Raw genomic sequence first — 24438 nt, 5'->3', positions numbered from 1 at the left:
CTTGTGAATTTTGATATTCTTTTGAATAATTATGTTCTAAATCAACAATTTATACGTAATAATTTTTTAAAAAAGATAAAAACAATGTTTAAAATAAAGCCACTATGGTCAGACTTATACAATTAAATCAAAATTATTAAAGTTATTCTACAACTTAAATTTTAAATAAAATGATTCATATAATTCAATTCGATGCTAAATCAAAGAGATGAGTCATACAATTCAATAAGGTACACCCGTATATGTATCTATTATATTTGAAAACTAAACAAAATGTTTTTCAACCAAAGTCTATATAAAGGAAAACAACACATATCGTACCTCGAAGTCCTAACCAATCATTTTATTGAAAAAAAAAAGTGATCAAAAGATAACATTTAATAAATCGATTTTAAAGCATCCATCCGGTAAAGAAAGCGTAATAATTTACTGGTCTAATCTGTAATAATTTAAACTATTTATTAGATAAGATGATTCAACCAATTCAATATAAATTCTTGATAAGAAAAAAGACCACAAAGAAATCAAATCCTACCTTATCTGGATAAAAAGAATGTGTTGTTTGTCCCTCATCTTTGGAAGAATCAATGTATTTAGAAAGAAAAAAGAAAAAAAAAAACTTGTCAATCAATTAATATGACAATATAGGATTGGATTTTTCTTGTTATTTTTATAGACAATATATGGTCACAAATACTGTTTTATGATTTTATGTCTGCCTTTATTACTATTTTTACATTGTCTAATTATTAAATTGGAACAGCATCTAACATTATTGACAACTAATAAGATAAAATCAAACATGTTTTTCAACCACAAATTTATCAACCACTAATAATAATTGGTATTTTATTTTATTTTATTATATATATGCCAAATGATAAACTAAAATGGCTTTTTTGAGATGTCCATAATAAAGAATTAATTGATAAAAGTTTGGTTATGAGTTTATCTTTTTAATAGTTAGTTTTGGGTGTGGTATATATACATTTTTTTTGTTGCATAAAAGGGGAAAAGGACTTGATAAAAAAGGGATAAAGTACAACTCATGACACTATATTGTATTTATATAGTCAATTTTTTTTATGTTTTTATTTGCATACTTTAAATTACTATTATTATTTTTTATTAGTAGTGTTCAAAAGTTCGATATGCAACATTATACATCTGATATACATTTTATATATTTTTGGTGACAATGCTTAAAATTTGATATACAATATTATACGTGTGTGATATATGGAGCTTATGTTCCAAGTTTAAGCTTATTCGAGATAGATTTGGATAATGAATTGTGTGTTTGGTTGTTGAAATTCGAAGAACAAGTTGACGACTCTGGTTAAAACTTTGTTCATATGAACTTCACGCGAAAATTCATGAAGCTTAGCTAAATAAATGTCCCGATTTCATTATGTGAAAATGTCTGAAGTTTGACTTTGTCAAGGTCGTAACTTTAGTAAAAAAATATTATATTTGAAGTTGGTCTTGACAAACCGTAATATATTTGAAGCTTTGCTAAGATTACAAGTTCAATAAAGAGTGTCTGAAATTAGGTCTTGTCAAATCGATAACATAATTAAGAAAATATCTGAAATCAATCTTGATAAGTCATATCAGTAAAAATATCACAAAAACGAGTAACTAAGGTTGTGTACTTCAATGGGCTGAGAGCCCAGCAGAATAAACGCTTCAATTTTGGTGCAAGACTTTGTTTTGGGCCTAATTAAACATCAAGAAATACATCAAAAGTTCTAGGCACGATAACTGGTACACTAAAGGCATGTCTTTTCCGATCATCTCGTATTTAAAAAAGAGTAATTTTTAAAATAATGAGGCATATCTTTCCTGGTTCTATCGTACTAAAAAATGTTGTCATTAAAAATAATGAGACATATCTTTCCCGATCCTCTCGTACTAGAAAAAGGTATTATTAAAAATGATGGCCCATGCAGGTCTCGAACCTGCGACCTTCGCGTTATTAGCACGACGCACTAACCAACTGAGCTAATGGGCCAATCGATCACTTTTACTAAATGTTGACAATCGCATCAAAGATTAATAAAAGGCAAATGACATATATTTAATGATCATAAACATATTTAATTATTATCTTTTCATGAGTTTTATGCATCTTAACTATCAGTCTCTTTTTCTACTTGAATTATCATCATTTATATATTAAAAAACACTTGAAAACTGACTAGACTCAACTATTTTCGTTTTCTATCTAATCAAGTATCATCATCTATTTAACTACGTATATCTTAATACATAAATAATGATATTTCAAATAGATAAATATGTAGCTCTTTCGGTCGAGTGAGTCACGTGCGTTCAAGTTAAAGCTAAAGAAGAGATAGTGCTATGGTGCCGATAGATTCACTACTTCAGCGCCATTATCGGACATTGCAGGTTGAGAATCTCATATTGCAAGAAATCCAAGAATTTCTGGGGGCACTAAAAAAAAAAACAAAAAAACAAAAAATGTTGGTCGAGAGAGATGAACCCGCACCACATTTTTTTCTAATCGAAAGCCCCAACTAATCATCGATAATTAAAATGTGAAACTCGCAAAACAAATATTAGTTCATACATGTATGTGATGACTACCTCCATAAAATAACGAAGACATCTTTTCTATGTTTGTTGACATGAAATAAAATGAAAGGAGCCAAAGGGATTTTGCCAATAAGAAAACGATTTGTATAATTATATTGTGGACCCTTCTTTCCTTCAATCAATTTTTTTTTGGTTTTTGACTTCATGTAAACTATTTCATAGTTTTTTTTTTTCCATTTTTCAGAGACGTAGTTTGATTGGACACAATAATTATATTAATAAAGAAAGAAATACGTTTAAAACTTATATCCTTTAACATATCGTATAAATTATATATAACATTTGTAAATGACCCTAAAATCGAAATAGTTGATTTGCAAGAATTTTACTTTTTAGGGTTTCAATATAATTTTCACTATTTTTTTTCTTTTATGATGAAACTATATTGTCTGTACTATTTCTTTTTAATTAACTCAACTATTAGTAGGTAGATGCTACCTAGAATACTAGAATCTTTACCTTTGCTTTGTCCTTGGACAATTTCTAATACAATCAAGGGATCTTAATATTGTTGGTGTATAATTTAATGTATATATACACACACTGAATTAAAAATAATCTTTAGCGATAATTAATAATTAATAATAATAGCTTAATTATCGCTAAATATGTATTTTTAGTGTCAATTAACACTCTTTGTAAATGTCCCTAAAGCATATAGCGACATTGGATCTAATAACAAGTATATGAATTAATGCTGGTAAAGGTTTTAACACAATGTGTATATTAATCGCCGTCAAAAATTGTTTTTGCTATGGTAATATACATATAAAATAATGATTAGTACGTAACTATTATTTTTCTTGTGAACTTTGTGGGACTATTGTGTAGTATAAAATTCCTTACAATGTAGTGGAGTATACCACAAAATTATGAGAGTATATTTTGTTTCATTAAAGTAATTGAACATGACTACATATTGTAGCAATTAAGTTATGAACATGTATGATAAAAGGTTTGGTGGATTTGAAGAGGTAGATGTACGTCAAAAAATATTAGAAAAATGTGATTATATATAATATGACACACTTACAGTTCTTTAATTTGAGAACATGACTTTAGACGAGAAGATATGAAGATTGAAGGTTAGTAGGTATTCTTAAAGATCATTTTCCTAAGGCAAGAACATTAAGGAAGAAGTAGAGGTACGTTAAAAAAATATTAGAAAAATGTAATTATACATAATATGACGCACTTACAATTCTTTAATTTGAAAACATGACTTTAAACGAGAATATATGAAGTTCGAAGGTCAGTAGGTATTCTCAAAGATCATTTTCCTAAGGCAAGAACATTAAGGAAAAAAAGCAAATATTCTTTCTTTCTTAGCTAATAAAAAAGCAAAGATGAACTGTATATCTGACAAAAAAAAATTGCGTACGAATGTTGCTTTTAAGAGAATAATTTATGGATTAATATTATTGTTGATGTTTAACCAAAATTTTAAAATTAATTAATGTTGAAAAAGTGTTTTTTTTTTCGATGAGAATTAGTCTGTGTTTGATCAATACATTTAAAAAATATTTTTTAGTATCCAATAGTATTTGTCTAATTTTTTTAAAAGTGTTTCCAATTGTTTTATTTTCAAAAATATATTATATCCCAGTAGCACTTATTTTTAAAAAAAGTTTATATTTCACTTCATTCAGTGTCGGGTGTCCATGAGAGATAGGAGAAGGAGGGTCGAGCTGGAGTGTTTAGTTGTCCAAACTCAAAAGTGTCTAGATACACTCTTAAAATTAAAATGCTTACTTATCAATTAAGATCAAATTTAAATATCGATTTATGTCTTATATCTTCCTCTCTCTTTTTTTTGCATTCAAAACTTACTATTTCCTTATTACATTTCAAATAGTGACTACATATTAATAAACAATCACAAAATGACCATTTCACTTATTTTTACTGAATTAAAAATAAAGAGATCTTTTTTATCCCAACACGTACTTATCTTCTTGTTTTTCCTATAAATTAAAATTCCCTCCCTTGATTCTTGAGACAAGAAAACTAACAACAACAAGAATAGAAACTATCCATTTTTATCCATTATCATGATAATATACTTTTATTCCTTCTAAACAATATCATGTTAGGGTTTATTTTAGATCATAAACTCTATATTCTCTCCAATTCCATAAACAATGTATACTTGTATAGAAAAAGAGGAACATAATTAATTGATGGGGCACCTAATTCCTTTTTCTTTTTTTTTTGAATTCACAAATTTAGCCCTAATAATAACAAGGGTACAAACATAAGTTATCACAAATAAAAATTTAGTATTGCATTATTCCATATTTGGTTACTAATTTTACTAAAACTTAAAACATTGAAATTAGTCATCTCTGGATAAAATAATTTTCGTGAGGTTCCTTAAATCCTTTTCTACTAAATAAAATAGAGAGTATTATGAATGTTATTTTCCATGTAACAAATCAAATAGTTAACTATGGGACTGACTGCGGGAAAAGAAGGTTAATTAACTTACAAATATCGTCAATAATTTTATATGAAAATATGTATTTATATTGACAAACCGACTACGTCTATAGTTTATTTCATATCATGACTTTTTTTTCAAATTTAAGAAATAATTGGTAGACTACGTTGGTGATTTCATTTAAAAGATAAAGTAGTTTGATTTTTCTGATAGACTGTGTCGTATTGTCCATCAAAAGTTTTGTACCGATGCTTCTCTTAGAAAAAATACACCACTTTTTTATTGTCTGCGTGTAAAATTTAAATTCCTGCAATTCTACGTGATAATGATTTAAGAGTTTGATTCTGTGTATATTTTTTTTTATTAGAAGATCCTGTTTATAATAGTATTTTTCAACACCATTTATATAATATTATTTATATAGCCACTCAAAAATAGCCTAATTATTCTCCAGAGCTATAGTTTGATAATTACAATTCGTAGCTACATGTTATAGGGAGGAGAGAGGTGAGCGAGACTGGGAGAGAGATGAGAGAGGCGAGAGAGAGAGGGCAAAGAGTGGGAGAGAGGTGAATTGCATATGTATATTGATTAGATAATTATATATTATACATATGTATTTGTATATATGGCAAGTGAGATTGGGAGAGGGAGGAGAGAGGCGAGCGAGATTAGGAGAGGGAGGAGAGAGGCGAGCGAGATTGGGAGAGGGAGGAGAGAGGCTAGCAAGAGAGGGCAGAGAGTGGGAGAGAGGTGAATTGTATATGTATATCGGTTAGATAATTGTATATTATACATATGCATTTGTATATATGGCAAGCGAGATTGGGAGAGGGAGGAGAGAGGCGAGCCAGATTGGGAGAGGGAGGTGAGAGGCGAGCGAGAGAGGGCATAGAGTGGGAGAAATGTGAATTATATATGTATATTTGTTAGATAATTATATATTATACATATGTATTTGTATATTCTGGCGAATTATTATACATATACAAACGTGGCTAATTATACAAACTCGAAGTCAGCCCACATAATTAATGTATAATGTTAGTTGCGAGTGGTATACGTAATTATAGCAAATTATAGCTATAACGAGTAATTAAGTAGTATAAGTTTGTTTAACTGCGTAATTTTCCCTTATTTTTTTCTATATGATTAAGATGGTAAGTTACTTAGATACAAACCTAATATAATTAAAATTTTCATGATAAATCAAATCCTATTGTTAATGGATTATGATGGCTGATAAAAAGCAACAATTTATGGACTTTCCACATTATGTCCAATTTTGGAAAAATGAAATTCCATTCCAAATAGGTAATGCTTCCATAACCTCCTTTGTGGACTTATTTGCTAATCCAATTCCAAATTGGATTCTAACTTATAAGTTCCCTTTTAATAAATCAAGAAATATAATTTATTTAATTTTTTAAAATAAAAAAAATAATTTTTTCATGATAAATAATCATATTGTTTGTCCTAATAAAAATAATAATATTTGATTAAACTAATAGTTATTTGACTAATAAAATTCTCTAATTTAATTAACAAATAAAAAAATAATTTAATCCTGTAGAAGAGATCAAATCACTTATTAGTGTGTGATTTCATAATTATTTATTTTTGGGTACAAAATTATTACAATATTTACTAAAATTATTAGGCTTTATATACCTAGCAAAAAGAGTTCCAATATTATCTGTTTTCAGCTTTCCAACGGCAAACAAAGGAGGAACTATGCATAACAAAAAAGAGTTTCGAACTGCGATTTCATAGGTTCAATAACAAGCAAATGTTAATAAAAATATGCTCAAAATTTAGATGTGAAATTAAATTTTGGGCATATCAATTATATCTCTAACATTTTATAGGTAATTGAATTGGATACTACAAAATTAATATTTCAGTATCTGCGTATAGAAGTTGAACTTTCAAAAAATTGAACGTTTGTGATAGAGATTTTAGAGTTAGATTCAATGTATAGTAAGGGCTGGAGGCAGAGACTTAATTTGTATTTATAAATTTTAAATCATAAATCCGCTTTCGCGTATTGTCTTTTTCAATTAAGTGTTTCAGTTCAATGGAACTCGAATACTATTAGTGGTAGCAATTTTTTATCGAGTCACTAATTTATTTATTCATTTTGATAACGATCAAGTTAGTAATTGAGATTATGATATCGATATGTTTTAAGATAGACATTGAATACATAAAAGGTAGATCTGATACATAAAATATTGTGTTTATGTAAAATTTGGGGGAGAAATGTCTAAGGAACATAATGTCGAGTAGACAATTTATTCTAACATAAATATATTAATGACTATTATCACGATTCAAATATATAACGAATAGATCACACCATAATAAATATTTGTGTTGCTTATCCAAAACTCCGATGCACTTATGTTTCCCACTAATTCTTAAGATAGACAACAAACACATCTAAACATTAATTAAGTGTATATATAGAACATATTTTAAACTTATTCCATAACTGAATTTCAATTTGAAAAAAATAATTATGTGTCATGTCCCAAAGTTAGTTGCACTCTAAAAAAAGTTTAAAGATTGTTAACCAAAAATAACTTCTTGACTATACCAAATTATAGTTGGAATTAATAATCAAAAACATATTAAAAATTGATATTTTTTTCACAAGTTTCACACCTTAATGTAACAGTCCATCCTGGCTCATGCTAGTGATATTGTCCGCTTTGGGCATAGGTCTGTACGTCTTTAAAATGCGTCATTAGTGGGTAAGACCTGCTTACTTGAAACACGTCATTGATGGGTAAGACCTGCTTACTTATAACCCAACATCTCTCATATGTTTTACCAATGTGAAACTGTTTATCTTAAATCGGGATGTCACATTTAACTATCATTTGTTTTTTTTTATATGAACCATCATCATCTACGTATAAAAGCACACTCTGAACCTAATTAAGCTTATAAACTATAAGTTGTTCACTTTTTCTCGTTTAACTAAGCTTGTTTTAATAGATGGTGATAGTTTAGATAGAAAAATAGAATTGTCACTATTTTACGAGTTTGACATTTGACCTATCAGTTGTTTCTTTTTCTTATCAAAATTATCACATGTTGCTCCATTTTTCTACCCTCTTTTTCATTTATGCCAACTATAATAAGTTGTTCCTTTTTTCCACCCTTAACTATTAGAATCTACTCAACTAAGTCTGTTTTAACGCATAGATGGTGATCGTCTTGATAGAAAAATATAACTATCACTTTTTCTTGAGAGTTTCACCCCCCAATTAGTTTGGTTTCTCCTCCCTTTAACCCCCCCCCCCCCACGCCCACCCCCACCCCACCCTCCCCCAACCCAACACACACACACACACCACACATACATCTTTAATTTGCTCATCCATTACATATTTTAAAGAAAACAAATTAAAGAGCCATTAAAAGGTTAAAAGCTTGGTATAAAGTAAAATATTTTTGCAGTATGAAAGGACCTTACAAATTACAACTAAATCTTTTGAAAGAAAAGTATCGGTCACCACTTAGTTTTCCAAGAAAAACAACAACAAAGGAGCAATCTTTTTCTACCACAAGCGGATGTGATTGATAGATAGAGAATTCATTCATCTTAGTAGGAGGGCTATTTTTATTTTTTCTTCAAACGGATTCAGAATATAAAGAAGCAAATATACGGAAAAAATAAATAAGAAGATTCATCAACGTATACATAAGAAAAGTTGCATACCTACAGTTAACATACACAATGTAATCTACAAATGAGATTTGAGGAATGATATGCATGCAGATCTTATCTCTATCTCGTAAAAAATATTTTAAATACGAATAGAGTAGTCTCGGCTCAAGTAAAGCATTTTAAAAGCAAGTAATTAAGACAAGAGAATACAATAGTAAAAAAGCCATGATAAAATTAATAATAAAAACAAATTTATAATATATTACCGAAGCAAACAAAAATGTCTAATTCAAGCCTTGATAAATGAAAGAAAATAATCTAGTTTGAACAACGCGACTTTCTTTTAAATGGGCCCTCCACGATACTAATCTAGATTAATCGAAAAAATAAATTCTGAAATACCTCAAGATAGTAAAACAAAAGTCTTTTTTCCTCTTTTCTTCTTGACTAGGGAACCATTAGATTTCAAAGACATTAAATCTATTACCCTTACCCTAAGAATAAGAAGATGTAAAGTAGAAGAGGGAACAACAAAAACCATATATATATATATATATAATTACATTATATTGTCTTATAACACATAGTCTTTTATGGCAAAACAAATTTAGAAAAAAAAAAATATTTTACTTTTTTTTTTCTTCATAATATTTCGTTCAAAATCGAAAAAAAGAAGTCACAATATGGGAAGAGGGAAAGTAGAATTGAAGAGAATTGAGAACAAAATAAATAGACAAGTTACCTTCGCAAAGAGAAGAAATGGACTCCTTAAGAAAGCTTATGAACTTTCTGTTCTTTGTGATGCTGAAATTGCTCTTATTATTTTCTCTAGTCGTGGCAAACTTTATGAATTTTGCAGCAACTCAAGGTATGTATGTATTTTCAATGACACATTTTTTTTTTCTAATGTCTGGTAAAACGCTTCGGTCTTTAATATTTGATGTTGTTATATGAAAAAAGAATTTAATTGTCTTGAAGAATATTAGAGATGTTATATAAAGAAAAAAATCTCGATTTCTTTAAGATTAGAAATGCCATATCACTTAAGGGGAACTATTTTTTTTTTTTTGTATATGTTCTATTGTCTTTTAAGAAGGTTTGATATTTGATTAATGCTATATTATGAAAAAAGATTTTGATTTCTTGAAGATTAGAAATGTCATATCGATTGAAGGGTATCTCTGATTGTATATGTTGTATTGTTTGCTAAGAAGGTTTGATCTATAATTGATGCTATGTTATGAAAATGATTTTCATTTTTTAAAGATTAGAGATTTCATATCGATTGAATGGTACTAGCTAGCTTCTTAATTATCGTATTTATTCTATTGTCTGGTAATTAAGAAGATATGATCTTTAATTGATGCTACTCTATGAAAAAAATCTTGATTTCTTGAAAATTGGAGATGTTATATTGTCTGCTAAGAAGGTTTGGTCTATGATTGATGCTATTTTATGAAGAAAAAAGATATTATTCATGATGATTTGAGTTGTCACTAATATTATATTTATATTTTTAACCTATGTTGAGGGATTGTTTCTGTTGGGCAAAGTTTTTGTTATTAGTAATATTGATTTAAAATACAGATTGCATAACAGTTTAATTCTTATAGTATATATGATCAAAACATCACAATTTTCTCAAAGATTAGAGATGTCAGTAGTATTTTTCTATTTTTAGACTTTTGATTGAAGGATGTTGCTTATCGTATTTATGGTAGGAGAAAAAATAATTTTGGACTAAGTTTTCCATATACTTTGACTTTATCATATGTTGAAATTTTGTCAACAAAGAAAATATTTTATGGGAACAAACATATGATCTAGGTTTTATTAATAGATTATTACAAATTAATTATACCATTACAAATCAAGAATCTTGATGAATTTATATATTTAAAGATAAAGAATTAATTATTATAATTTTTATAAGGAATATATTAGTTGAGGGGAGTCTTTAATATCATGATTTCAACTTTGGTGTTGATTTGATGTGCACCTTCATATTTCTTCATTTTATGAAACTTTATTTTTCTTAAAGTACAGACATATATAAAGACAAGCGTGACAATTTTTCAATATAAAGCTGCATAAATTCTTCATACTACATTATTATAAGCAAATAGAATATATTTAGATTTGATCATCATCTCTAGTATTGAAATTAATCACTTCTTTAATTTACTTTTAACGGATTATAATCGTTAAAATTCATTATTTTTAAAGAAAAATTTTAAATTCGAGTCTTGAGATGACATTTTTTTATGGATATTATCGAAAATCAGGATTAAATTCATATCAATATCTCAAGATAATCTATCCTATATAAAAAAGGTGAATTATAATTAGGGAAAAATGACAAATATACCTCCGAACTATCGTAAATGGTATGCAAATACCCTCCGTCATACTTTCTGGACATTGGTGCCCCTGCCATCCAAAAACTAGAGCATATATACCCTTTATACTAACTGACATACATGTGTCATAATCTTATCCACTGACCGATATTTATTAAATATTGGATTGACGGATAAGAATGTGCCACGTGTCCTTATTTAGTCTTTCGTTAGAGTGAAGGGTATTTTTGCTCTAGTTTTTGAATGGCAGGGGCACTAATGTCCCAAAAATATGATGAAGGGTATCTGCATACCATTTACGATAGTTCGGGGTATATATGTCCTTTTTCCCTTATAATTATCATGACCAAAGATAAATAAAAAGAAAAAAGAATTAATATCATCTTTTTCAAACTTTCACAAAAGTAATAGGGATCAAATCAATTAGTTGTACACTTTATCATGCATAAGAAATAAATTGTTTTAAATTATATTTAGACAATATTTGATCACGGTACGTATCTTGTAGTCCCCTACACTATTATTATCATTATAAGAAAGTAATACAAATTTCTTGATTTTCTATCATATTCTCAGTTCTGACTTTTAGAGTATCGACTAATTCAGAATTGTGTCACGTAAAAGAAAAGCACTCCCAATCCCAACTAAAATCTCTTTTTCGTTTTCGGAGGTCAAATTCAAGTTTTCCGAAAAGGATCATATTTCTATCTTATCACAACTCTCGATTATAAAAATGCGGACATTATAAGATCCTTGTGTTTACGTACTTGTGAATTTAGGAAGTGAATGATTATTAGACAACACCATGCATGATTAGCAAACTATAGCTTGTTAACGTTAAGCACGCTGAAAATTTATGAGTTTTATGTATTGGAATGTTGATCTATTTAGCTTTAAAGAATGTGTCAAATTGACTTTCAAAAGAAAATATATGTCAACTAATTTGAGACCAAAAAAATACAATTTTATTGAAATAATGTCATCATAATATATACAGGAAAATTGGGAAAATTAAACATCAATTAATGAAAAAAAGAAGTTAAATTTGTGGGCTCGAGGGAGTAATTGAAGTAGATTAAAAGTTCTTTTCCTGAATTTTTACCTCCCCTTTGTATTACTTTCCCGTCTTTTCTTTTACTTTCTATAGTTAATTTCCTTTCTTTGTTTTCTTCAAAACTTTTACCGTAAAACAAGTCGATAAATATTTATTTCACTATAAATTATTTCATAAAGATAAAATACTAGTACTAGTAATAAGGAATACTAAAATGTGTGAATTTCGAGGGAAGTTCTCATCGAAACGCCATTGGAAGTTATTTTCAACGAAAATCTGTCCAAAACATTTTTAACAAGTCAATTTCCATTGAATTCCATCGAAAGTTCACATATTTTTTTTGTGAATACATGTCTAGACATTTTAATTTGTCTTTATTGAATCAGTTGAATACTTCAACTTATAAAATTATTATATAGACCATTTCAAAATTTTATGTGTCACATCAACATCAGATATTTAGAAGACATAGTAGAGACGACTTGGATTGTTCAGTTGTCAGTTGAGACCAAGTTAAACCGTTTAAATATGCATTCTTAAAATTATGTTAAAGTGTTTACTTATCAACTAATCAAATTTGAGTGTCTGTTTATGTATTATGCCTTTTGAAATCGTATCAAATTCAATATCTAATTATTCTATGATTTGCCTTTCTAGTATTTCCAAGACATTGGAGAGATACCACAGATACAATTATGGTACACTTGAAGGAACCCAAACTTCACCAGATTCACAGGTTTTATTTGTTCTTTTTCCTTAATCAAACATGATATATATATATATATATATATATATATATATATATATATATATATATATATATATAAAATTACTCAAAAGTTTTCTGAGAAAACATGAAAACATTCAAAAAAAAATTATCTATAGTTTCTAAAGTTAAGAGTTAATGGTCAAGTACACACTCAAATTATCATCTTTCCGTGAGTTATAAACCTCAACTATTCATTATTCTCTTTATCTACCTAAACTATCACTCCATTTGTATTAAAACACACCTCGATACTTAGTCAGTCAAATATTTGTGCTTATTCGACAACATGTGTGTGTATGCTAACTTAACATTGATGTGTGTTTTAATATAAACTAAATGAAAGTTGAAGTATGAAACTCGCGAAAATATGATAGTTTAAACATATAAATAGAACAATAGATAGCTGAAGTATGAAACTCTCGGAAATATGATAGTTGAGATCTATTTTTTTTAATCATTAACTCTACCACTAAATTAAAGTTAATGTTGATGGCTAATTAAAATTGATTTGCTTGTTGTGATATTGTTAAAAACAGAACAACTACCAAGAGTATTTGAAGCTTAAAGCAAGAGTGGAAGTGTTACAACAGTCTCAAAGGTGAGAAAACAATACTTATATTTAGACCAAGATTATTAGATTAATTTTCAACTCTGAATGCACTAAGCTATTGCTATACACAAGGGTTCGCGGAAAATGATCGGACCATATTAGATTTGTTGTTGCCTAGCTTTACTATTTCAACGACTCGAATGTGTGACCTAGCTCCTGATCACACGTCAACAACTCTAGACTATTCATTCTCTATAATTTATTTAAAATAACTTTCATTTTTTTAGGCATTTGCTAGGGGAGGATTTGGGACAATTGGGCACAAAAGACTTGGAACAGCTTGAACGTCAATTGGATTCATCATTGAGGCAAATTAGGTCAACAAAGGTATTACTTTTATTTTAAAAAAATGACCAATAATTTAAGATAATTATTTTTAAAAATTACAAACAAATAATTTGAGACAGAAAGAGTATCTACTAAGGTCTTAATTAATCAACACTATTTTTTTTTAATCTTGTTTTCAGACACAACACATTCTTGATCAACTTGCTGAACTTCAACAAAAGGTACATGATGTATAGAAATTAATTAAGATGACATTTGATTATTTTAATTTTCTCAAATTATATTGGAAACATAATTTTCTCAAGAAGATGTGCAATTACTTCTTGTACAGGAACAATCTCTTACTGAAATGAACAAATCTTTGAGAATAAAGGTAACAATAATAACTTAGACTATAGTTTTGGCTTAATTTTGATTCACAAATTACTTGAGATCGATCACTGACTTTATCTACTATAACACTAAAGTCACATTACAATTTCTTGTCTCACTAAAGTAACTTCATTATCATAGTTGTAAAGTCACAAAATTATTTTTGTTACGTACGTTACAATAATTGAACTGAGTAAATGAATTGTTATCGTGGATAAAGTTCATTAGTCGATCATATTTCGTGTTCATATTATTGATCTTTTAACAATAATTTTTCTATGGAAATTTTGTTAATTTCAGTTGGAAGAACTTGGTGTTGCCTTTCAAACATCATGGCATTCTGGTGAGCAAAGTGTACAATATAGACATGAGCAGCCTTCTCAGCATGAGGGATTTTTTCAACATGTAAATTGCAATAATACAATGCCTATAAGGTAATATTGAAAATTTCTAGCATTTCATGAATTATTTTTATATAAATTTATCCAATAGACATATAAGGCACACTCAATGCACACAACAACAATATTAACGTACCAGTGTAACCTCACAAGTAGAGTCTGAAAAGGGACGCATCAGTCTTACCCTTATCTCGTGAAGATAGACAAATTGTTTATAATTGACCTCAGCTCTAGTAAAGCATATCAACAGAACACACACAAATCTAATAATTAACTAATTAACGAGCTATAAGGATAACTAAAGTCATCTATACCCAATCGAAAAAAGATATTATTGCTATTTGCTATTATTTTTAAACGCATTTCAAGTAATTGTAGTGGAACATACTAAACACATTACATAGTACATACCATATATCATGGGGTGTTTCACCTAAATGTCGAGTTTTTTCTATAGTCAACTCGATGTTAAATACCTGTAAGATAATGTTAAAAACTTGATTTTATTGGGAAAATAGGTCATTTATATCTTATCAGTCAAACGTGGAGTATATCATGTACACACATTTAAAAAAAAAATCTTATTATAAACATGCATATATTTTGAATTCAGAAGCACTACTTACACTGATGACTTTATAGTCTACTTGTTTAGGACTGAGACACGGTTATATATTGTTGATTTAGTTACAGGTACGATAACGTACAACCAGAAAATGCAGCACCATCAACACATGATGCTACTGGAGTTGTACCTGGATGGATGCTTTGAATTTGGAGTATGGAGAAAAATAATCATCTTATACTTTGTACAAGTTATTTATTTTTATTACATAAGTTAGATGGAAAATTATATATGTGGATACCACAATCAATACAATATCTTCATAGTTTCAAAAACTTATATTTTCCATCTTGGATTATGTAGATAATATTTGTGACATATAATATTGTGATGTATTTATTGTCAAGAAGAGTCTAGCAATAACACTATATTTTTGAATTACTATTTACTTTTTTTTTCTTTGTGTTCAAGTTGAGGCCACATGAACCCATTCAAGAAAATTAAAAAACTCAAAAAAATTGGAGGTTTTTATTTCTCATTGATGTGAGATTCATTCATTCTTCACCTCCACCCCCTTTTACGCTTGGATTTGAATATTTTTTATCTGAGATTCTATTGTCTAGTTTAATAAATGCACATTCATGTATCAAGGATATTTTCATCCCGCAATTGTTCAAGACCTTTGAGAAGGTTTTATTTATCAGATCGAATCTAATTATAATATCATGCTAAATTAGATATTCAGACGGACTCAAATGAGAAAAATTATCCAAACTTTATAAAAAATTAGAAAAAGGATATAATCAAAATTTAGAAAAAGTACATTTAAATTATAATTTTCTTAGTAAGATCATATAATCAAAACAACTTCAACTATAAATTTTTTATTTAAAGTGAATAATATTTAATTTTCACGAACATAAATTCTATTTTTTATTTTTTATTTTAAAAGGAGGAGAATTAGGCTTCAACAATGTGTTGAAAAGACAGAATAGCATAAGGCACAGAACATTATCTTAAAAATCTGTGATAGACATGATATATCCACCATACAAAAATGAATACCATACTATGTTGTCCTTTCAACCAATCAAAACTCGACACCACATTCTTAAAAACCATCTGGTTTTTATTTTAAATAATTATACCATTTTCATAGTACTTGTCTACTCCTTAAATTTTTATTTATTATTTACACCATTTTCCACACCTATTCTATCCTATTATACTCTATTTAATAAACAACCAAATTATTGACATATTTTTCTTTTTAATTTCTCAAAATATAGTTTTCTACGTTTCCTTTTATGTGGTATTATTTGACTTGGCAAATATTTAAGAAGAAAAAAATGAAAAGTTTTGAAATTGATGGTCTAAATTAATTCTTAAATAATTGTGTGACTATAAATTATTTTATTAAGCGCACAAGGGAAAATTTTAAAATTAAATTGTTTTTAATTATAGAAAAGTGATATTTTTTTTTGAGATGGATTAAAAAGAAAAGAGCGTCACCTAAAATAGAACATTGAGAGTACTCACTTTCATATGGAATTGTTTTCATGTTTTACTTTATAAGAATTAATTTGACTAAAATTAAATTAGATTAAATTAATTTAATATTTAATTAAATTAAAATTATAGGAAAAATATTATAAATCGTAATATTTCTTATATCAATAAAATGAAAAATATATTTTAAATATTGATTAAAGTTTGTATTGTTCAACTCCTACAAACTCATCGGCGCCTCCTAAAGTTGACAGTAATTTTTACCTATACACTTTAACTAGATTCTGTTTATTTTAGACACCTTATGTCATATCCATCGATGGAATAGGTAATTTTTTATCTTTAATAAAATAATTTTGAGTTGTACAAATTAAATGTCTAATAGTAGTTAGACTGGCCAACTTTTAAAGGAAATTGTTGTGTTTGGCCAAACTTTTAAGAAAAAAAATGTGTTTTTGAATTTTGAGTAGTACGTATAGTAGCGCAAAATGGAAAGTATTTTCAAAACTTTGTTCAAGCATAAATTGTTGTTATAGTATTAACACAAAAAAAAATTCAAATTAATATTAGTGATTCAAAAATTGATACTCTCCAAAAGTTTTTTTTTGAATAATATTTTAAATAAAATATATTTTTCAAAAACAAGTTCATTTTGATAGTTTAATTAGCTAAACAAGACATAATTAAGACTTGTCTTAGATTCAAGTTCAAAAAATACTTCCATTTTTTTCTTAGATTGCATTTCCTGTCAAATCAGAGGTGGAATTACGTCGCAGTTAAACCAAGTACACTATTCAACCCTTTTGGAACATGTAAGTTTTAAGAGAAAATATTAAATCAATTCTAAAAAGCATATACATAAAATATCTCATTTGACAGAAAGACCACGATTTCACATACATTAATATTTTTGAAAGAGGTACACCATCCAGCGCCACATAAATTAAAACAAATGAAATAGAAAGAAACTAAAATTACAAAATATATATATATATATATATATTCAAAAAAAAAAAAGAACAAGTGGGGTGTACTATTTCCCTTTTTAAATAAGATGGGATCTATGACTTTATTTTTTTCTTTTTCATTGTTGTGAAATAGTAACTAGGGTTTGTTGTAAGAGGAAATATAATATCAGGGTTTCCATAATTAGGTCATATTTTTCTATGTGTGTAGAAAAGAAGTAAAGTTTTTTTTTATAATCTTTTTTGAAGATGGGAAGAGGAAAAGTTGAATTAAGAAAAATAGAGAATAAAATAAATAGACAAGTAACATTTTCAAAGAGAAGAGGTGGATTGGTGAAAAAAGCTCATGAAATTTCAGTTTTATGTGATGCTGAAGTTGCTTTAATTGTTTTCTCTCAAAAGGGAAAAATCTTTGAGTATTCTTCTGATTCATGGTAAGTTTTTTTTATTTTTTATAATTATGTAATTAATTTATTTTGAATTTATCTTTTAATTTTTATATGTTATATATATAAAAAATTCCTTTTGTATGAACTAAATGACATTTGTAATAGTTAATTATATTGATTTTCTTTTCTTAGAAAGATTTCTTGAGTTTCATGGTTTTTTAGTTTTATTTTCTTGATATGGTTATTTAATTTAGCTTGAATTAACATAACATAGATAAGATCTTCATTTTTGTAATTTTTTTTCCCTATTATGAAGAAAATAATCCTACAAATATCATGTGTGTTTGTCTATATTTATGAAATTGTGACATAATTATAATAATATTTGTAATGGTTAATTATGGAAGTAAAATGATCTTCTTTTCTTTTAAAGTTGTCTTGACTTTCTTGTTTCATGATTTTAAAAATAAAAATTAATTTAGCTTGAATTCCTTGACTTTCAAGATTATCTTTTTTGTAGTTTTTTTCTTACTGTGGAAAAAATTATTCTACAAGTATCTCTTGTGTCTCTATATATGAAAAGAATTATCTAATCAAAACAAGATTTGTACAAGTCACAAAACTAATTATAGAAGAAAATTGATCTTCTTTTCTTGGAAAAATATCTTGACTTTCTTTTTTTCATGATTTTTTATTAATTTCTTTGATAAAGTTGTTTAATTTAGCTTGCTTGACTTAAACTTTCAAAATTCCATCTTCATTTTGTTGTAATTATTTTTTTCCTCATTTTTGTGAAATGAAGAAAATTATCCTAAAATATCTTGTGTTTCTTTTTGCAAAAAGATTGATATAACTAAAATAACATTTGTAATAGCCGCGAAACTAATTATATATGAAATAAAATTGATCTTCTTTTCTTTGATGGATTTCTTGAGTTTTTTGTTGCTTGATTGTTTATCAATTTTTTTTTTGATTAATTCTTTAATTTTATGGACTTTTTTGTCCTCTTCAATTTGTTAAGAATTGATGATTAATGATGAACTCAACTGAATGTTACTGTAAGATATTTTAAGGTTCAGTAATTATATGATTGTTCATTCTGAATAAATCATTCATCATAGTTTTATTTTTTGTTTTAATTATTTTTTTCTTTATTTTTCTTGGTTCATACATAGGAAATGACAAACTGGAAATTCTGCACATAGGACTTCTTCTCTAGCAGCCTTAAATATTCCAACTTCCAACAAAATCACAACAACAAAACAATTTTATCAAAAAATTGTTAACTTTTTTTTAAAAGTAATATTTCACTTTATTTGAAAATTAGTAAATTAGTGTTCTGTCACAGGAAAATTTTAAATCTAACTTGAAATTGTATATTCGAATTGAATCTATTTTCAAACGCAATTTCAATTTCTAAATATCATTTTTCAACTTTAAATATCCCTTTTATCAAATATCACTTAAATCATACATATCCAAACACCTAATTACACAAATATCTTGACATATTTAAAAGTGTTATGACTATATAACTATTATTATAAATTATACATTTTTCATATATTTTTCTTCCAATTTTATACCTAATTAACTTATGCCACGTAAATCTAAACTAGATGAACATATATCCTAGATTCTTTTATTACTGTAAAAAAAGAAATAGAAGAACTGACACTCAGAGATTATTTGTTTGTTGTACTCTAAAAATACATTTTCCAAGAAGCATCTACTGATCTCATAATCCTGGATTTTGACTTCTGTAAATCACCTAATCAATTGCAAAATGTTCGATTAGATGTATAAGAATAGTACTAAATAGGATAAATCAGTAACGATAATAATAGTTCTATTAATTATATTATTTTTTATCGTCTGTTTAATTTGTAGTATTAAGTGAATAATGTTCATTTATCATGAATAGAACATATATGATCTAGAAATAGAATATGTATTGTTAATGTTATGATTTACTATGTATATTGAAAACACTTTCAAACAAGGGATTAAATAATATCAACGCTAATAACAATATTATTTTCTCTAAGGTATATTATATTTAGCGTTTGACTGATGGGATAAGAAATAACAATCATGATAGAATTATTTTATTGCATGTGAACTTGCATAATATATTATGATTTTTTATTATTATTATTGAGAAAGATTAATGATCATTTTTTTATTTCTTGAAACAGTATGGAACAAATTCTTGAACGATATGAAAGATACTCATATGCAGAGAGACGTTTGCTTGCAAATAATTCTGAATCACCGGTATGGACCAAATTATAAAAGGTTTTCGATAAATATTTTGAATTTAAGTTATATATATATATATATATGGTTAGTATTAATAATTTTTTATATCATTAGTATTAAGTTGTTCAAATGATATTTATAGCTAAGCTTTAAAATTTGAGATTTGATTAATCTTGAAAAGAAGATATGTTATCTGATACAATAGGTAAAGATGACATGATGTTTCATAGTGTAAAAATAAGGTGTCTTGTATTTTTATGGTATTTTATTTGCTTCAACTATTGGATTATTTTATGTTGCTTCTAATCCTTTCTTTTTACTTTTTGACATGGTTTCTTCACTATTTTATTTCCTTTTCAAACGTAACTTGGTTTGAAATCATGTTCTACTTGAACTGAGTGTCTATCGAAAACAACCTCTATACCTTCACAAAATAGGAATAAGATCTATGTCTCACTATCCCGACCTTACTTTTATAAGTACATTGAATATATTATGTTGTTACAGTATTAATGCCTTTTTTTTTTTAATCTTCGAGATGATTTATTGGTATTTGTTTAATTAATATATAGGTGCAGGAAAATTGGAGCTTGGAGTATACTAAACTCAAGGCTAGGATTGATCTCCTGCAAAGGAACCACAAGTAAAATATATAATTTCTTAATTCCATCAAGGATTATGCTATATATGTTGATTTGTGTGTTTGGTAGGATGGAAAATATTTTTAAATTTTTTGGTATGTTTTATTAGTCATGAATATATAAAGGGGAATTCAAAATATAAATTTTATGAGTTCATTCTTTTAAGAGTTTTAGCATTGCATCTTTTATATATTGATAGTTATGAGTTCATATCTACTATTCATAAATCTTATACAAAAATTTATGTTCTGCATAAAAAATGGTAGGTTCAATTGAACCCGTACTTGTAATAGTACATACGCCCTTGTAAACGTGTTTTTCAAAAATATTTTCTTTCGAAAAACAACTCCTTTATAAATGAGAAAAATGACTTCTCTGAGCTGAATGGGGAATAGGTTAAATAAGAGACATTCCAGCCAATGTTACCTCATAACTAAGGTTCACTTTGCTATGTTGCTCGAACTCTTTGAAAATGTCAAAGGGTGCGTGTTGGATTCTCAAAAAGTAATGTATTTTTGGAGAATCCGATACAGGTGCGCCATTAAAAGTGAAGAATCCGCACAACTTAGTTCATTTGTTCATCATCACTATGACATATTCATATTTTGTTTTTACAATTATTTTTCAGGCATTATATGGGAGAAGATCTTGATTCAATGAGCTTGAAGGACTTGCAAAACTTGGAACAACAGCTTGATTCTGCTCTTAAGCTAATTCGATCAAGAAAGGTAATTTGTTATTAGTAATTTGTTTGGGACTGAAGCGTAGTTATTATTATATTTTTGCTACCACAAGCAACTAAGGGTCTTAGATTTATAGTAAGTACATTATATGTGTTATACTTAAACATACATGATAAATGTGTTGGCTACTTTGTGACTAGATCACCAAAATGTTCACCCACTTGATAGCAATGTATTGCTCAGATTCTTTAAAAATGTCATTTGGTGCATACTGAATCCTTTAAAAATAATATATATTTTGAAATTTGATATGAGTACGATAATATTTTTGTATAATCCAAACAATGTTGTTAGCTTGATAGACCATACTTTTGAGTGGATTACCATTTGCTTTCTTTCTTGCAACTTTTTGGATTTTATGTTACATAAAATGTTTGTGTTGCAGAACCAACTCATGCATGAATCAATCTCTGAACTGCAGAAAAAGGTATTTATATGTTATTTATATTTTTTTAGTTTGATCTATTGGAAACCGTCTTTTACCTTAGAAGATATTGATAAGGTTTACGTACATACTATCTGCACGAAATATTACGTTTTTTAGTTTGTTCAAAAAAAAAAGTCAGACTTCTTGATCAGAAACAATTTAACTTTAAACTTCTTGTTTTACCTTCGATGAAATAATTTATACCATAGAGATCGGGACAGGAGTAATAAGCATTTAATTTTTGATTGATGCCTTTTGAGTGCAATGTTTTCACAGGAAAGGGCTATCCTAGAGGAGAATAACATGCTAACTAAGAAGGTGAGTTTGTCTCATGTTATTTTATTCTATTCATTATATATAAATGTATCAGTTAACTTAGTTTCAGCTGGTATGATGTACATAAGTAAACACTTAAATTTAGATAAAATTAAATAAGTAGACACATATATTCTACATGATATTATACATGTAGAACGTCACGTGAGATGTAATTTCCCTTATTCTAATTAAAAATAACATTTAATGAATCATATTTACTGATTATTTGCACCTTTTAATTGCTTCTAAACAGATTAAGGAGAAGGATAAGATAGTAGAGCAGCAAGGTGAATGGCACCAGCAAACTAATCAAGTTTCTACTTCAACATCTTTCCTCTTACAACCACATCAATGCCTAAATATGGGGTAATTTTCTTCATCTATAACAAAATTAACTAAATCAGTTAGTCACAGAGTCAGAACTTTTATTTAGCGTATTCAAAATTAACTATATATACATATTAAAAAAATATTAGCCTTCTACATATACAGTATAAATTTCCAACGAAGAAGTTCATTATTAATCTTATTGTTGAAAGTTATATTTACTTACATGTGATTATAAAGTGATCTTTTTGATAACCAAGAAACTAAGTAGGCATTTAACCATGTTTCATTGCGAAGATAGAAAAAAACAATTTTTTTGTTTTCAAAGTAAAAAATGATATTTGAAAATTGAAGTTGTATGTGGTCATTAAATAAATTACTAAGTAATTTGAAGTGAAAACAAGAATTTTTAGAATTGATGATCAAACGTGTTTTCTAGAAGGTGGAAAAAAATTTCATGATCAAACGCTCCCTAAATCTCAAAGGGCTAGTTGACTCATGGTTTTTCAATGGTTAACCACATTTAAATTTCTTTAGCTAGAAAGTTTGTTAAGCATTAATTACTTGTTTGATTGTTTTATTAATTTTTCTAATTAATTGATTTTGATTAGAGGTAATTACCAAGATGAAGCAGCAGAAGCAAGGAGGAATAATGAGCTTGACCTAAATCTTGATTCATTATATCCACTTTTCAACATGAATAAACATCTATGAATAATTTCACTCTTGCAAATCGCTTGCAACGTTGAAAGGAGCTCACTATCAGGACAGATGAATATAAGCGATTAGCGATAAACTTTATGTGATGGAAAATATATGAGATGTTAATTAATCTATGCTTGGGAAATTCTTAATTATATATATCGAGTGTTTTTATATTGATATGCATGTATAGAACCTAATTATTATTAATGTCTTTGTATTAATATTTAAGTATGTTAATTCCCTAAACCTAATTTGTAAATGGAATTAAGTCCATTTGCTCTTTGTATTAGAATTGTTGTTGATACAATTATGGTTTACTATTTCTAATTCTTTTGTCTCATTTAAAATAGCTTTTTCAGCACTTTATAATATTTATGTATAGTTATTATCTCGAAAAAACACTAGCATTATGTCATTAATCTTCTAGATGTAAAGGCTACAGCGCAAAAAAGATAATTTGAAAAATCAAAATTTCAGCTTTATCTGATCAAGGGTCGGGGCACAAGGGTTTGGTACTATCCATATGGTGAAGAACCGCGGAGATGCCTGCAATGAGCAGAGATCTCACTCACGGGCCTAAAACACCCACGAAAAAGCCCATGGCAGCAAAAGTATAAGAGTACCAAAAAGAAAAAGTTCAAGGAGAACCAAAAATTCTCTAGACTCTGTATCGCGTTACTCATCGATCCTTTGTAGATGTCAGGGGACCAGAGTGTGGTAAAAAATCATGTACACCTTACCAAGCTCCTTCTCTTCAACTCTGACCATCAATTTGTCTCCTCAAATTCCATCAACTGCGCGAAGAAATCAAAGTGTTTAAGAGAAATGAAGCTAAAAAACTTGACTGGATTGCATTCCACAATCGAAAAACACAAAAAAACTTCCAAGTCTAAGCATTAATCGCCATCTTGGCACATTTCTTTCCCGAGGATAATTCTGTGATCTTTTAGGCTCTTTCGAATGTGCCAAGATGACGATCATAAGTGGAAGTCAAT

General features: G+C 27.6%; 1 protein-coding gene and 1 non-coding gene across 2 annotated transcripts; one reads left to right on the top strand and one right to left on the bottom strand.

Moving 5' to 3' along the window:
• Window positions 1–1940: 1940 nt before the first annotated feature.
• TRNAI-AAU (transfer RNA isoleucine (anticodon AAU)) lies at window positions 1941–2014 on the bottom strand. The gene has a single exon. It is a non-coding gene; the product is annotated as a tRNA-Ile (tRNA).
• Window positions 2015–9421: 7407 nt separating this feature from the next.
• LOC125829907 (MADS-box protein 04g005320) lies at window positions 9422–23544 on the top strand. Its single transcript, XM_049509129.1, has 14 exons — window positions 9422–9606; window positions 12810–12888; window positions 13458–13519; window positions 13759–13858; window positions 13999–14040; window positions 14151–14192; window positions 14492–14625; window positions 20219–20297; window positions 20855–20925; window positions 21552–21651; window positions 22052–22093; window positions 22370–22411; window positions 22665–22777; window positions 23350–23544. Exons 1-14 carry the CDS (start codon window positions 9422–9424, stop codon window positions 23450–23452), a joined length of 1194 nt encoding a protein of 397 aa, XP_049365086.1. The 3' UTR covers window positions 23453–23544.
• The last annotated feature ends 894 nt before the right edge of the window (window positions 23545–24438 follow it).

The sequence above is a fragment of the Solanum verrucosum genome, unplaced genomic scaffold (assembly GCF_900185275.1).
Source record: "Solanum verrucosum unplaced genomic scaffold, falcon-dt-bn FXZP01000008.1, whole genome shotgun sequence".
Classification (NCBI taxonomy): Eukaryota; Viridiplantae; Streptophyta; class Magnoliopsida; order Solanales; family Solanaceae; genus Solanum; species Solanum verrucosum.
This window is presented reverse-complemented; position numbering and strand designations above follow the sequence as displayed.

Bases quoted from the DNA above. Each gene is read 5' to 3' on its own strand.
- LOC125829907 (XM_049509129.1), top strand. From the start codon at position 9,422: ATGGGAAGAGGGAAAGTAGAATTGAAGAGAATTGAGAACAAAATAAAT. The intron at 21,652-22,051 runs GTAATTTGTTAT...TTTGTGTTGCAG, and splicing joins AGCTAATTCGATCAAGAAAG to AACCAACTCATGCATGAATC. The intron at 22,778-23,349 runs GTAATTTTCTTC...GATTTTGATTAG, and splicing joins CATCAATGCCTAAATATGGG to AGGTAATTACCAAGATGAAG.